The sequence below is a fragment of the Thermobia domestica genome, chromosome 12 (assembly GCF_964235325.1).
Source record: "Thermobia domestica chromosome 12, izTheDome1.hap1.1, whole genome shotgun sequence".
NCBI lineage: Eukaryota > Metazoa > Arthropoda > Insecta > Zygentoma > Lepismatidae > Thermobia > Thermobia domestica.
In genome coordinates this window covers 69,048,081-69,061,486 of record NC_137465.1, presented here as the reverse complement: position 1 = coordinate 69,061,486, position 13,406 = coordinate 69,048,081, and the positions used below count along the sequence as shown (strand labels likewise).

Sequence of the window (13,406 nt, the reverse complement as noted above, 5' to 3'; positions counted from 1 at the left end):
CCTAATATACAGACTTGGGACTTGTTGCAGCTTGTTTCTTTTCACAATACCTTTCAAACGATATACTTGATCACCATTACCATTTAAAAAATTGCAAGGTGGACCCTGTCTGGGACCTTCCGGGCCATCCTGGGGCAATACATTTTCATCCAACATTTGTGCCCCGAAAAATAATAGGATACATATGTGCCGACATTTCCATCCACCCAACCGTTTCCGCAAAAATGACTCGGGATCAGACTTTAGAGACGCCTTGTTGGTATGGCACGTGCTTTTTCGGACTTTACACCAGCTTGCAGAAAAACGGACATTACTGTTTGCTTCAGGGGTGCTAACATTACACATTATTTCGTGTTTGTGTGTGTTTGCCCGTCCAGGACAGTACGTGAGCGCGACCGAACAAATACGCGTAGAAATAAGAGTATGAATAGTGTTAGTACTCCTAAAGTGATAGATGATGCCCGAAAGATGAAGCATACTTGCACCAATAGATGGCGCTACATAGTGGCAGAGAGAGCCCACCTCATGTATACCGTTACACTACTCCCAACAGTGAAGCTACAAACGCTTGTTCTTCGCGTTAGTAAAGGTTGAATATATAGTGAGACGTCAAATGGCGCGGAGAGTGGTGATCAATCCAATGAATGTAGTGAGATTGGTTGGAGTGAAAGTGCGACGCAAGATACGTCATGAGGAAGGAATAGGTCTGGAAGATGAGACATTTGCATGTTTTCTAGAAGGATTAATTATGCAAAAATATGGAAATCAGTTAGAAACCGAAAGTGTCCGAACGTTAGAGCGCAGTGGTGAAGATTGTGAAGAGAATGAAGAGAAAGAAGTGAGAACATGTAATGACACCGTGAGTCCTGCAAGAGACAGTGAAAGTAGCCAGAGTGAATACGAACCATCGCCGAAAAAATGTAATGTCGACAGTGTGATCACACAATTTACTGATGCTACATTAGAGAACATATTCGAGGATTATCATCTGCGCGGATTCAACTCATATAAAAAAAAACTCTTGGAACGATACCCGAAACTGAAATCAAAAAGCAATATTAAATGCGTGTTACAATATGTAGCAAATAAACGGCAAAACACGACTCCGTTCAAAGGAAATCGTACACTACAGTTAAAGACAATCAAGCAGGGTACCATAGCAAAGTTTGATGAAGCGCGTGATATGAGAGCTAGCGTCCATTATTGGCATTCACAACTTTGGTCGATAGAAATAGCCAGAAATATTGGACTGCCAAATTTCACAGCTTCAGTAGGATTTAATACAAATTTGAAGCAGTAGTATGAAATAACATCCCGTCAAATCACTAGGTTACTATCACAGAAAGAACATGACAAGTCAGGAGAATTAACAAACATTGCGGAAGCATTTGTGACGCAAGTAAATGAGCACATCAGAACGAGAAACATATCAACGGAATTTGTGTGGAACTGTGATCAAAGCCAGTTCAACTACGAAGTATCGTCAGACCGTATATTGTTGAAAATGGGAGAGAAAGGTGTCCTCGCGACGTTGCAGTCGATGCACAACGCAACACACAGCTACACTATTGACGTTGCAATCTCACTGGATGGGCGTCTAGCTGACAAATTGTATATACGCTTACAGGAATCCAGTGGTAAATTCGGCCCCCGTGTTGCACGGGACGTGGAAGAAATGTGTCTTCCGAAAGGTGCCCTCGTAATATAGTACTGGACGCAAATGTGAGCGTGGAGATGACGAAAGAGCATCTTACCAAATTTTTTGTGTCGGTATTAAATCCACATTTATCTGACAACGAAACGTCGCTCGTACTGTGTGACTCTTGGTCGGGACACAAGGATGAACGTATCCTCCGGGATGCCTGTGTAGGAAAACTTGTTGATATGAACATAATCCCACCAAAAACCACAAAATATGCTCAACCTTTGGACGTATACTTCTTTCGCCAATACAAATTGTACGCCAAGCGAATTACTGACTATCTCCAGTTACGTTCCCGTGTGCAGCAGCCGAATTTACATGATCTGTTATTTCTCCTGAAATTACATTCTGTCATCTACAACCAGTTCTCGGCAGATATCTATCGACCAATGCTTCGTTACGCATGGCAGAAAGCTGGTTATGACAATGGTGAACTTGTACAGGCTTTGAAAAGTGTAATCGATGTAGGTTTCCATACGCACATAACAGAGTGTGCGGTGTTGACATGTGACAATTGTTCTTTTGTTACCTGTGCGTTCTGTAGTCTTCTGTATTGTTTTGATCATTTTATTGAGAATCCTCATGTGCACTTATAGTTACGTCAAGTTATCTACTTGTGTCTCCTATTGTGACCTCTCGTGGAGATTTCCAAGATCTTGAAAACAAAGGAACGTCACCATTTGCTTGAAGGTAAGGGGACTTTGTTAATCTTGTTTCTTTTAATAATATCTTTCCAACGATCTACTACTTGACCTCCCTTAACAATTGAAAATTTTAGTTGGATCGTGTCTGGGACCCTCCGGGGCACCCTGGGACAGAACTTTTTCATTCGAAATGCGTGCCTCTAAAAATAATAGGATACGTGTTCGCTCATTTTCCCATCCACTCAACCCCTTTTCCTCAAAAATGGCCCGGGGCCACGTGCTTTACTTTTCCCTGCCCTTGCGGACGTTTACACAATCTTGCAGAAAAACGGATATCACAGTTTGCTTTCGGGATGCTAACATTACCCATGCTACCGTTTTTGTGCGTATTCACCCGTTCTAGCCCAAGTACGTTCCTTGTGAGAGGGATTATAGTGCTTCAAGCACCAGGAAAGAAGAAAGAAGACCGTATTCATCACATCGCCGGAAAACCAGATACATAAAGTCTAATCATTTGAAAGAGTCTCTTAATCATCATCATTTCAGATTTAGTGAAATAAGCTCTTTAACGAAATATAGTGGAAGGTCAGAAGACATACCTGCAAGTGTATCTTTTAGAAAAGTTCGAATAAGAATGCGATTTAATTTGGGTAGACGGATCCAAATTTCTTAAAATGTTACCACACGTTTTGCTACCACCGTGCTCTGTTTGGTTCAAAGCGATTAGGGGGTGTTTACGCAATTATTTAGATTTTAAAAACTCACTGCTTTCCAATTTTGAGAATGATTTTATGTTGGCAAACCGAGACGCTTTGGTTCGAAACAGACGGTATGATCCCCAAATTGATAAGAATCTTACTGATTTTGTGATTTCCGTATATAATGAGTTGAAATTAATTAATCCATACCAACAGGAATCACGAATCATAGCATCGGTTCGGATATTGTTACCTTTTAGGTTGCAGCAAATGTTGATTTCTGCACAATGCATTAATTTCAATCATCTAATTATGATAGTATAAAATTTTGAAAATTAATCAATGGTGCAAAGTAACAGTAACAAAACCAAACTAACACCAACCGAAGCCAAGCCAATCATATTCCAATCCGAAATATCAATATGCGTGAAGAATTTAGTCCTAGTGTACGAAGTAATATATATTTAATTATACCGGTAATAGAACCGAACTCAATTTCAGAAGAAATAGAAATAGTAATCGTACAACATTTAGAAATCAGGTAAACAGTACATCTAATTTTTCTTAAAATGGATTTTGTAACAATTTCATAGGTGGTAGAAATTCTCGAAGAAGAAACCAAGGTACCGTGGAAGCAAATAATAGGCAGAACTGTAGTCCTATACAAGATTGTGGCGTGCAATGTAACTTAACCGAATTCTTTGGTAATATAACTTAAGCTAATGTTGTGACGTCCGAGAAAATATATTCAATTGATTTTTTTATTTCACTTAAAATATCGTAATGATTTCATTTGTCATTCGTACTTTGAATTCTATACAAATAAAATAAATAATGTTCTTAATGTAAATGAATACGAATACATGTTATACATGTTATATTGTATTCTAACCCACATAAACTTTGCTATTTCTTAATATAATAATTTATTTATTTGTATTATTCCGTTATATTAATCAAATCTTGTTTTTTTCACTTTCAGTACTGTTACGATTTCTTTGTAATTCGCTTCACTTATCAATATTGTGTTTTCAAAATTCTTTATAATTATCTTAATTATGCCCAAATGGAAGAAATACGTTATGTAACATTTCAATATACATTAATTTAATTTGTCTATGAGCTTCGATGATATTGAATTGAAGAATCTATTTTAGGACCTAAATAATCAGCAAAAGGATCGTATTTTGAATAAGTCCTCTTCGTCGATAGTTTTATAGAATTAGAATGGAATTGATTATTAAATGAATGTAAGATAATTGTTGAGACAAAATTAAATTAATATATATATGCATTATATTCTATATATGTGAGGGATATTCGGAAAGTAAAGTAACCTCGTATGTAAGACATGTAACTGTCCAGGATTCTTTCTTCAATTGTAATCAATTTAAGAAGTCCTCGTCGGGAGCCATATATACATCGATATTGTATATCTGATCTTTACTTCCATTTCTAATTGTAGCTATTTTGGGCAACGGTGCTTAAAAGTGCACAATATGTTATGAAGAAGAAGAAGAAAAAATGTAGAATATATGTTGAGAAAGGTTGATATTCATGTAATGGTAGGGGATATAACTAGAGACAATTGTTTGTTTCGTGTTGCTATGACAGCAGAAAGATTATTATTCATGGAGTTTTGAGAATAAAAGTTAGTTGTTCTATATATTTGACGAGCCTAATTTCCGAGGTATGCAATTGTTAGTTTTTGCAATTAAGTGTAAAAATCAAGCTACTGAATCGTGTTGACTTATCTAGTTAATCGAACTGTGGGCAATATATGTAACAAAAGGATAATATAAATAACGTTACAATGTTATTGTAAACATATACACATTTTGTCGGACAAGGTTATGTAAGTTACGTGAGATGCTGAGTGTTGACAAGATGCTCAGTCTTTAAGAAGTATTAGTTAACAATGATTTCTTCAAGGAAATCTCATACCCACATGTAGTGATTTCTGTCTGGATTTTGGTAACCATTGGTTGCAGTGTAAGCGGCTTTCAGTTGTGCAAATGCTCCAGTCAATTTGCTTAAGACATCGGAAAGTATACAGAAGGTACACAGAAGATGTATTCTTCATCACATCAAGTCACTTGTAGGTACTCAAAGAGAATTGTAGAGAGACGAGCTCTAATATGTATCTTTAAGTACTTAAGTAGTATATTCGTCATAGTATTTCAGTAATCAACCAGATATTCGCCCAGACTGGCATTTACACAATATTGTCAACTTCACTCATCTTGTGGACATCCAAGTTTTTGCAGAATTCATGAACAGCGTCAGGTATGGACCTGTTATCATTTCCTTCTATAGCTAGACAGCAGTAACTTACTGTCACATAATTGACATATCGTTACAGAAACAACTCTAAAATACGCATATTTATGACTCGAAATACAAAGTGTCTTCATCTTTAAATTGGGTTTATCATTTACATTTTCGGTTCTGATTGACCGTTAACAATCAGTGGTGGAGATTCCGTAACAGTAGCTAAGAGCACATTTATAGATGCTTACTTCTAGCATTAATAAAATGGGTAATATATGATGTACCCTGTGTTACTGAAAACAATCTGGGAGTACTCAAAGTACTCTACAACTAATGCTACATCTCAACGAAATTTAGGAGAGTATTATCCCAGATTGACAATATGCATAAAACGAAGGGTTAACAATAAAATCTCCATACATCATTGAAATTGAGATAATGCTTCTTTATTATTGCATCTTTATACGTAATATTTCAGAACTCATATTCTATAAATAGGAATATTTGTTAATGAGAGTTTGCATTTTGTCTTTATGTAACACCAAAGATGTGATGGAAGGGATCTACTATTAGAGCAGTTTTTGCACTACAACCGGACGTTAAATTTGAAGGATTTGACGGGGGCAAACATGTTTATGTAATATCAATCTTCACAAAATAGGCCGTTCCTCACCACTCTATCTCACCTCAAAGAAAGCTGGATTAAAAGACCACGCTAATATTTGTAATGAAAATTAAGCCAAAAAAATTCGTGAAATTGTTAAGAGCAGGGGTCTTAAGGATTTTCAAATGTAGAGAACAGGCTTAAAGCTAACGTAAGTTATCCAATAACAAGTTCAGACAGGAAAGCAATCTATGACTGGCTACTGGCGTCCCTAAATATGTGTTAGTTAAAATATGAGTTTTTACATATAATAATATAAGAATCAAGGCATATTCATATTTTTGTATTAATGTAAGTTGCCACATAATAGGAAACAACTAAAATTGGCAGTACGCTAGATATGTAGGTTGACAACGCCTAGGCAGCAATACAGCAATACGTTAGGGCAAACTCCGTAATGCATGAGGAGCAGCATAACGGTAATATACAGTGAACTGATCAGACGGTGATAGTGTAAAATATGTGAGTCCTGTGATTTTCAAAGAGAGCAAATTGTTAGGGCGCGGATATTGGTGAAAACGTGACGAAAGTAGCAAGTGTTAGATGTGTTGCTAGTGACAGTGTTCAAAGTAATGACGTCCTATAAAACTCACTACGAGACCACATTTGCGAAGAGGAAAGGTGGTCGGAAGGAAACCTTAATTGACAAGTCCCGCCAATCATTAAAGTGAATTGTTAGTTAAAACAGTCATGCGACTGTGGTGAAAGTGATAAAGGGACTCAAGCAGCACTTTCCACAGTATGCATAGACTGAGCCTATATAGAAAATCACAGTCTGCCGCGAGTTACGTGACATTGATACACGGGGTCAGGTTACATAGGTGAAATCGCTGATAGGGGACTACAACGCTTTAGCACGGTACAAATGATACTGTGAAAAAGCACCATTGATTGCTGATGGCTGAAAACGATATAGCAGTTGCGTCATCATTTACCTTATTTCAAACCATGAACTGGACTTATGTTTGATGGAGGCCCCCAAAATTATATGATCCGCATGTCTTCGCCCAATGGGAAAATATGGATATGCTGTGATGCCTTGGGTTGCATTATTCTGGGTTTCAGCAGGTTCTGTGCTGACGCTTACTAATCGTGTCCTACCCATAGTTATGTTACCATTTTAAGGGAGCATGTGCATCCTATGGTCCAGATGTTCGCTGGCAATGATATATTTCATAATTATCAAAAGAGATAAAAACACGAACTGACTGCAATCAATTAAATTATAATTTATAAATGGAGTTTAGACAATAAATTTTATATTTTAACTCAAATAAATGCTGTGTTATATCTTTTTCTGGAAAGAGAAAAACATTATGTTACGATAATTAACTGTCCGGAAAAAGTTTAAAAAGATGTAATATTGTAAAAGATCTTGGAGTCCCATTGGGTGATAAATTAGCTTTTGAATTACATATTGACAAAATGTGTAATGATGCTTTCAAATTACTAGGATTTGTGTTCAGAAATACTCAAGTGATGAAAAGCAAACTTGCTTTGACTAATTTATTTAATAAGAATTAAATTAGAATATGCTAGAGTGATATGGTTTCCTTACACTAGAAAGAATATAGATAAAATTGAACGCATGCAAAATAAGTTTCTACGATTTCTTTAGTATAAAAAATGCAATAAGTCCTCGTATTGTGAAACGATTTCTTATAAATCTTTACTATAAGAATTTGGTGTCACTTTGCTATATATCAGAAGAGAAATAGACAACACGTGTTTTATAGATCAACATATCTTCCTCTATAAAATTGTTAATCGTATTATTGGTAATCCCGATTTTCTGGGCTCACTTTGTTTTAATGTGAAAAAAGATGTATTGCGTATTAGGTTACCCTTTTATTATGGTATCTCACGCGCTAATTTTCACCAATTTTCACCTGCCATAAGACTTAGTAAAAAACAAATGAATCAAACAAACAAACAAACAATGAAACAAACAAAACAAATGTAATTCAAATATTGATTTTTCATTACCATTTAAAGTATATGTATCAAAAATTAAAGAAGTAATTTAGATTTATAGGCTACTTGCTGATGGTATTGCATATAAAGGTTTTCTTTCTTTATTTTTTTTGATACATATCTGGGTAAATATATTTAAAAATTTCTGGAATGGAAGTGAGAAGTTTCAGTTATACTAGCAAGGTGGAAATAAAATTGATAGTAATTAATTATATTTGTAATTATAAATTGTAAAACCATAATGTACTGTAGAAAAAAAAATCCTGCTATGACTGTATTATTGCAATATTATTTTGATTATTGTAGTTAATACTGTAACGAACACTTATATACGTTACGTCTTCTTTATTCGATTTTTTGTAATAGTATTTGGAAACATATGTCTTGTACACCTATTGTAAATTGGGGGAAACCTCTATATAGGTAATAAACAAATAAATAAATAATCATAATGAGCCTACTTATACAGCAGGGCTATTGTGGCATGGTTTGGAAAACACTTCGCCCGCATATTCAGAGATTACTTTGATTCTTTTCGTTTACAAAAACATCGTTTGTAACATACAGTTTCCTCCGTGTGCAAGTTGATAACGCAAGTTCTTTTTCTGTGCCTGCTCCCGGGTTCTACAACTGGCGAGAGTAGCAACCTTATACAAATATAAAACATTAAAAGCGGTTGGTTCTACCATCACTTAACAGTGAGTTAAATTTAATGTTGTCGATGTTTGAAAGAGATGTCACGCTCCTGCAAATAAAATTGAAAATGTTAAAATAGTACTTTCAGTACAAAAATGGGATACATTATCTGTGCTGATTGAATGGAAATATTAATGAGTATCCACTTTTGGAGAGGGTTTCATCAATGAGCTTATTCTTGGTCAGACATATGTAATAAACCGAGGAAGACTTGGTCAGAACATGTTTGTGTTACTGTTGCTCCACTTCAAATATGACTACCAGAACTATTTGTTAGCAGGTCAATAAAATTTAATGTGTTTTCTCACTTTTTGTTGACTTGCGAAAATACGTATTAGCACTCTGAATATCTAAATAGGAAAGAAAGTCCGTTAATTATGATGCTGGATTTTCATAATTGGCTTGTTATAATTCCTGTTCATTCCTCCATAGCCAGGTACGGAGTGTAACAGTTGCATTCCAGACCAAGTGGATATTTTAGTTCGTTCGGTGACTATGATAATATCATACTTCGGTACGTAGCCAGTGTCAGTGTATAGGAGCGATTTTTATAACATACAACTTGAACTGGAAATTTTACCATAGTAAGTAAAAATAACATATATTTTTAAATATATTCTACAGATGCTCGAAAAATACACAAAGCGGGTCTATTATTGAAAACCATGCTTTATTTAGATGCACCATCTAGAGATACAATGTATATGATATTTAATTTTTATTACTTTAGTGGGCCCGCGTAGCGTAGTCGCTACCGCTTTCGTCTGTGATGCGAGCGGTCTGGGGTTCGATTCCCGACGGACATATTCGGTCGAGAGAGTGTAGAAGCTTTTTAGTCCAACCCTCCTGAGTGAGGTTTTCCTCATTCACACAAGGCAAATGCTGGGAAGGTATATAACATAATGGGCCCTTTCGCTTCCTTCCTTCCCAATTATCCCGGCAATGTGATCGCCAAGGGAGTTGATTTCGAGTTTAACATCCTGTTCAACAGCGAGGCTATATGAGACGTGGACCTACTGATTAACGTGGAATCCGAACCACACGAACTCCTGCCGGGAATCGAACCCGGGTCTTCTACGCCAAAGGCGCGTACGCTAACCACTGAGCTGATCACCAAGGAACTTTATCCCTAATACATAACGGTCTATCATGGCATTAGATGCTGAAATAGCAGATATCTCATTTCTACTCCTATCCTTATTATCTACATTTATTGTTTCTTCAGAAAATGTAATATAATTATGTGCTTTAATGCAGCGTAACCAGGGACGGGTTTCCGTGTTTTGCGCCCATGGGCCCTAGCGAAATTGCCGCCCCCAACTACACCAATCGCATCGTTCTCCAAAGCTTCCATTCCCCAGGATCCACTTCTTAAAATATTACTTTTACGTTTGTTACTAAATTATAATTATTACTATTACTAGTTATTACTGTTCTTATTTCCTATTACTCATCTGATGTAATATATTTGAATTCTTATATCTGGCCAGCATTTAAAGTAGATTCATTAAAACTTACCAGGCTTCTGCCTAACCCATTTAACATTATATGGTGTAAAAGACAGCAAAATATAAAACAATTTTAAATGATATAAAGAGTTATATTATTGTACCTAAAAATTAGAAATTACGTTTCTGAAACTTTTGTGTATTAAAATTGTTTATGTCTTGCTTTGACATTGGCAAAACCATTAATAACATCATCAAAATTAAGTTTAACAGTCAAGTCATTTTCGATGAACCTGTTTCTTCTGAGAAAGAGTACATTCCAAATAGTTTTTGATTCTTGACAGTGTGGAAAATGATCTTTGCTCCACACAGTTAATTGCTGGTGTACATAAAAACACTTTAAGGCAAAAGTCCTGAAGATTTTTCGATATGAGAAATCGGCTAAGTTGCGATAGTGACATTTCTTCAGCACTTCCCAACTTCTCTTCAGCTAAAACTCTTTTTGAATGAAGACACTCAACAACAAACGAAGATTCCTCGGTGTCAACTGTAACTAACTTTTCTTTCCGAAGCAAAAATAGTGCTAATGTAGGCCATACTCCTTCAAACGGAGCGAAATAGCTCTGTTGATAGAGCGTTGGGTTTGCATTTGGAATGTCGTGGGTTCGATCGTCACCGCCGACCATCCTAACTGGGATTTACCCTATTTGTTTCCCTCGTTGTTATAGTCCTATATCCAGTGTAAAATGGCCTCTGGGATGTATCTGGTATTTGTTGAATAAATAAATAAATACACGCCAATTTGTGAAAGTACGAGTGGCGAGCAGCCTCTTGCCGCCCGTTTCAGCACATCCACCTACAACTGATCAAACCACCATAATAACCAACTGACTTATAACAATATTTGCTACGACTAATCTGCTACAATATTATCGTAGTCACGGCCATTTAAAAAAATGGCTTTTGAGTCGTTGGTGAAATATGCATTTTCAATAGTTTTACCGTTTTTAAATATATATATATATATATATTTTACAAAAGAAATGCCGCCCTGTTTCCGGGTCCATGTGACCCATGACTAAATCCGGCCCTGAGCGTAACATTTAGCGTCAGTGTCTTTCGTGCGAATTATTTAGGGTTCAATACCGTGTTGAAACAATTTTTTGTGTTGTATCAACTTCGTGAGGCAACTGGGATACTATGTGAGCTAAGAGATAGCATACTCCAGTCTACAGAATTGCAGTATAGCAGTGATAGCAAGTGTAACGACTACATATCATGAAGTTGAATATACTGTTGCTAAGAAGCTATTTATGGATTTAATACCTCATAGTCGTTTCATAATAGAAAAATATATTGTATGTATTTTTATGTGTTTGCGTTTTTGCATCCAGAAAAAAAATCACATGCAGTGCTGTCACGAAAGTTTAAAACGTATTTTGGTGTTCCCCAAAGGAAAAAAAAATTGAGGAACGCTGACATATACCGCTGAAACACGTCCTATTAATAAAGGAACAACAGTTTTTCGTATCTCATTAAAAATGACTTAAGTAGTGTTTGGAAAGAAGCTCTTTAATTGTGAATTAGCATTACACTTAAGTTTTCTATTTTGTTCAGTGAAAGAAAACCTTATTTTCTTATTTCAACTGCTATAGTACTATTGTGAGTGAAATTAATAAATGAACAATCAACTTAACGTCAAATAATGTCTTTTTTGAACGACCTCTATACTAAGTAAGACGAAAATGATTGTAAATGATCGATGATGAACAAAGGGAGGTGAGACAGAATTTGTAAATAGAAGAACTCTTGAGAAAAATACACGCATGACGTCATAATCGACTGGGAATATAACGAATCGGATAGAAACTTGAATAGTAATTTGGATTGATTTTTAATAGCAGATCCCCTGGAGCGTTTAGAGCACAAGGGAATCAAGCTCAATTTCCAAAGTTGTGAGTGAAAAGAGGGATAAAGTTTGTAAGGAACGCTTAAATATATGGAAAATTTTACACTATAAGAGTTATATCTGAACACGAAACCTTTAAGTTCTGAATGAAGGTTAAAAATGAAATTTGTACAAAATGACCAATGACGGATTTGTTTCTCTTGTGCACTACACTCATCATACGTATGTCAGCATAAATGCTCATGTGTAGTTTTCGAGATAATTCAGAAGGAATCTAAAAATTGACATAGAAGAAGAACCATGCCAGTTACTAAAGTAAAACTGCTACTGAAGTACAGTATGCCCTTATCAATCTCTTCATCATGATACTTAGCAAGCCGACATAACGTGATATTTATTGAGATAACATCCAAAATTATCAATAACTTTAATCTGTGTTCAAATAAAATATTGCCCAAAATATACAGTGGCGTATTTAGAGGGTGCTATCGGGCTCAAGCCTCTTCCCTCGTTAGTTTTTCGCATTTGACGTACAACAATAATCCTTCTTACCATTTCTAAGAATTTCAATGACTTTACATTCTCTTACGCTCTTCTTCAGAAATAATACTGTATTTGTCAAATTTCATTCCATGTAAAAACTGCATTATTTTTTTCTTTCGTCCATTTTGCTCTTCTGTTCCTTTTTCTTAGTTGTTACTTTCTTTCGTTTTTCCTATCATACTTTCGACCGTTGTTAGTTGTGATTCAAGTCGACCGTCGTCAGTAACACCAAAACTAAGAAAAACTGATAAGCGAAACTGGTGTTCCACACCAACTTGCACCAATATCAACATAACGGGACTTTAGTTATTATAGCAAAGGAATATTTACATCGTTTAGTTGTAAAGAAAGGTAAATGTTTGAATTAAAGAAAATCAAGAGGAGGGGAATAAGTAGCCTGCGAAATTACGTAGGCCGAGAGGATGCTTCCTTTTATTCTATGAATAGAATAAATTCATTGCTAAATTTTTGTGTATTACTTCACATAAGAAACAAAATCCTAAATACACCACTGCTACTATATATATATATATATATATATATATATATATATATATATATATATCCGTGGGTAGATCAGATTTCGCTTAACAAATAGCATAGGGCCTATGCGTAAGAATAGACACCCATGATTCGGTTTCGAGAAAAACGATTTTTTGTGATTCTAAATAGGTGTCGTTCGTTGCCAATATACAATCTGATGCAGTTGATAGTTTTTTTTATATGTTTCTGAAAAAGATTGTTTATATATTACGTCCAAAAATTTTATACTATTAATTATCAGATTATATTTATTGTTGTTTGATTTACCGTAACATTGACGCACATACTACTTGTAACGCTAGCTTGTTTATTTA

The 13,406-nt window shown here is 35.5% G+C and overlaps 1 protein-coding gene across 1 annotated transcript in view; it reads left to right on the top strand.

Moving 5' to 3' along the window:
- The first annotated feature begins 1,734 nt into the window (after positions 1-1,734).
- The window catches only part of LOC145665993 (uncharacterized), an 81,819-nt gene continuing 70,147 nt past the window's right edge, over positions 1,735-13,406 (top strand). The window contains exon 1 of the mRNA XM_081733099.1: positions 1,735-2,166. Within this exon, the coding sequence (XP_081589225.1) occupies positions 1,735-2,166 (432 nt within the window). The remainder of the gene's footprint in view (positions 2,167-13,406) is intronic.